The sequence below is a fragment of the Apaloderma vittatum genome, unplaced genomic scaffold (genome assembly GCF_000703405.1).
Source record: "Apaloderma vittatum isolate BGI_N311 unplaced genomic scaffold, ASM70340v1 scaffold23858, whole genome shotgun sequence".
Taxonomy (NCBI): Eukaryota; Metazoa; Chordata; class Aves; order Trogoniformes; family Trogonidae; genus Apaloderma; species Apaloderma vittatum.
In genome coordinates this window covers 2716-6154 of record NW_009729459.1, presented here as the reverse complement: position 1 = coordinate 6154, position 3439 = coordinate 2716, and the positions used below count along the sequence as shown (strand labels likewise).

The following is a 3439-nucleotide window of genomic DNA, read 5'->3' as shown; positions in this document are numbered from 1 at the left end:
TCCTGAAGTGCTGGTGATTGCATTTGCCCAAGTATTGAAAAAATAAAACAAATAGGGAAGGGATGGGGAAAGATATGATAGATTTCACACATATCATTATTAACAGAGGACCTACCCTGAAGGAAACTAAAGTATGCACAAATAGGGGGGAAAAAGCCATTGTCAGTTCTGTTATAGCCATCAGAACTCTTTCTGATCTTCAGAAAGCTTGGAAAGAGCTTTCTCTCACTAGCCCTGACAGACAGACGATGGCACAGGGATGAGCATACTCAGAGCACTGCTGCTTTTCGGCTTCTCTGCTGTGGCAATTCTGTTGAGTTTGCCAACCTCTGTCTGCCAGCTGGGGATCTTCTTTGTTGTCATATGGCGGCGGGTGTGCTTTGTCAAGTGATCGCTGCGCATGAAGCGACGCTCGCACACAGGGCAAGCAAACTTCTTCTCTCCCGTGTGCGTTCTGCGGTGCCGTGACAGTTCATCTGAACGGGCAAACTTCTTGTCACAGCCTTCCCAGTTGCAGCTGAAAGGCTTTTCTCCTGCAGGACATAAAAGAAGGATAACTTACTTTTGAGTAGTTGTGTTACAGTTCTATCAAAGGACTAACTTAAATCCTTCCTTGCAAAAACTGACAAATTCCACAGAATTGCTCATGTGTGCTGTCAACATTAGCTTAAGCTCAAGTTGCGTTCCAGAGAAAAATCATAGGTATTCTTTCTACTAATTCCCTCATATCTCTTTAAGTGTTCATTAATCTAGACTATTTTTTTGATTTTCCAAAAGCCCAGTTTAAAGTAAAAGATTCTTTATAAGAAGCTGACTTCTCTGCTCATTGAACTAGACGCAGCCCCTTGTCCCCATCCTCACATGACCACAGCTCTACAGCTGCTGTATATCATCAGCAGATACTGTGGGCAAACAGGAACCTGCAGTGGAGCCTTGCAGTGTCGTGCTGCTCCAGGGATCCAGCCCTACCGCAAACACACGGCCAGAGAGGAAGGGCCTGTCCCTGCCATCCCCACCCTGCTGGAAGCCCAACAGACAGCTAATGGAGTTCATCATGTGAGCAAAGTGAGGGAGACAATATAAAAAAAACGGAAAGAAAAATATTCCTGTATTGCTTAGGATATGACTTGATGCTCAGAAAAATCATGCTTAACACCAGACCTATCCTAAACAATGTGATCTACTGCCTGCAACACCCATAAAGCTCAAGGTAAACAGTACCACCAAATTTCAGGTAACACTTTGGAGCGGAACAAAAGTGTCTGGCAGAAAGGAAGCCCCACAGAAGCTCTGTTCTTAATTCAGGCACTGCGAGTAAAGTTCTATACTCAGTTTACGCGACACCACCTAGCTACTTGGTGTGCAGGGAAAAGGTGGGAAAAGAAAGCTGAACTACTCTGTACTCCAACCTGTGATGTGGACTTGGCTAACAAGGGGTCGGTGTGCTGACTATAATTAACTTTCATTTACCTTTAAAATTCCCTTTTTGTAACTGAATAACCTCCACGTTCCTGTAGCAGCTCCGCTTCCTGACACAGTAGCCCAAAATCTCAACACATTCCCATTCAGCCTAAACAAAACTCAGGAAGAATGTGCGGTTTCTGACCTTGTCACTTTTCTTTTACTCGTGTAAACACTAAGACCAACTACCTGTCCTATGGTTTGCTTACAGCAGACCTCTCCATGGCCCTCAGAAAAGGACTGGCATAATTCATTTCGATCTAGTCCAGATGGCAGGTTTCCACTCCAATCTAAACACACACAGACAGCAAAGCTTTGCTCCAATCAAAGCATGTGAAGTTCAACCAACACTACAGGGTCAGCCGAGGTCTCAGAACAAAGTCTGTCTTGTTTTGCTTGCCCATGGAGAATGAACATTCCTGCCTTCTCCAAAATTATCAGCATTTTCCTGATCACCTGCCTCTTCCCCCTCCCACTTTTCCTCCCCCTCCCTCCGCAAACTTCAGCACCCCAACACAAGCCAGTGCCAGTGATAAAGGACTCGCCCTGTCATACACACCAGTGTGGGTGCGAAGGTGGGCTTTGAGGTGGGAACTTTTGAAATAGGTTTTCTTGCACCCAGGGAAATTGCAAACATAATTCCTTCGTCTAGAAAAGTCCATCTGGGGGGTGCAGCTTTGACCAGAAGCGATGAACACAGGAGCAGGGGCAAGAGGCAGTAACTTAGTATTCCCAACAGTCATCACTGTTTGCGGGCACTGCGGTGTCTGTGTGACAGCAGTCTGTGGAAGAACCAACATGACAGTCCCCTGAGGCACAGAAGGTCCCATGAGTACAGGCTGAGGGAGCGGAGCTGTCTGTGGCAAAATTGGTTTCATAGGAGTCGAGACTGTTGGAGTTGAAGGCTTGACATAGGCATTGATCATACTGCTTTGTCCATTTAAAGGGATCATTTGACAGAGAACTTGGGGGCTTGAAACAGGGGCAGGTGTCAATGGGGTAGCTCTTTTTTGCAAGTCATTCTCATCATTCTTTGGTAAGTGGGTCTGTGGTGAAATGGGCCTGGCTGCTAGTTGTCCTTTATTGGTCACGATATCACTGGAGTCATGTGCATAAGGTTGATGTACCGGAGAGGTTTTGTTAATTAAATCACCCGCAGCACACGTGTCCTGTGGCAGTCTGGAATGTCTTCGGTCGCCTGCTCCGCACCAGTCTCTGGAAGTGCTGTAGCCTGATGTTACCTTAGGAATGTGATGGTAAGCAGAACTATCACCTGTGTGACGTATGACGCTTGTTGCCATGGCCCTGCAAGGCTGAGGGGCAAAGGATTCAGATATCCCCGGCTTTTGACCGCACTGTTGCTCCACGTTGATAACAGATGGCTTGGTTATGGGAGAGGTACCGGTTGCTGACGTGACTGAGCAGGCAGCTGTATTTGCCATGACAGTCCTTGGTTTGGAATAAGTGACTTGGGAGGAGAGGAGCATAGCAGCTGACATCTCAACAAAGTCAGGGCTGTGCGGAGGGGTCATGCACTGCAAAAAAGAAAACACCATTATACAGCAGTGGAACTTCACAGCATAATTTTTCATGACCTTTACTGTGAAAAGCAAAATTACGCCCCCTTCCCAGAATCTCAGAATCTGTCTCTTAATGGCAAACTGGTCAAACCTTTTGTTGTCTGACCTGATGGCCATTCTGAATGTGCTCAAAAGCATATTCATAAAAGGAAGGCAATGCAGCAGCTGTAAACCTGCACAAAACATCGCATGTCCACTCACTGCACTATAAAAAACTCTTATTCCTTTCTCCTCAGTAATAGGTGCAGCTATAAGAGGCTAGCAGCACCCTGCTGTCCACAGCAAACTAGTAACGAATAGCAATACTGCACCCTTTCAATTTCAAGTTGCCATCAAGCACTAGATCTTTTATCAATGATTACCTCATCAGCCAGAAACTACTTCAGAGACAAAGACAA

The 3439-nt window shown here is 46.0% G+C and overlaps 1 protein-coding gene across 1 annotated transcript in view; it reads right to left on the bottom strand.

The window, feature by feature from the left end:
* Nucleotides 1–211: 211 nt before the first annotated feature.
* The window catches only part of KLF11 (Kruppel-like factor 11), a gene marked incomplete at its 5' end in the record, with an annotated part of 4354 nt that continues 1126 nt past the window's right edge, over nucleotides 212–3439 (bottom strand). Inside the window, 2 exons of the mRNA XM_009874454.1 lie at nucleotides 212–533; nucleotides 2021–2996. Coding sequence (XP_009872756.1) covers nucleotides 229–533; nucleotides 2021–2996 — 1281 coding nt within the window. The remainder of the gene's footprint in view (nucleotides 534–2020; nucleotides 2997–3439) is intronic.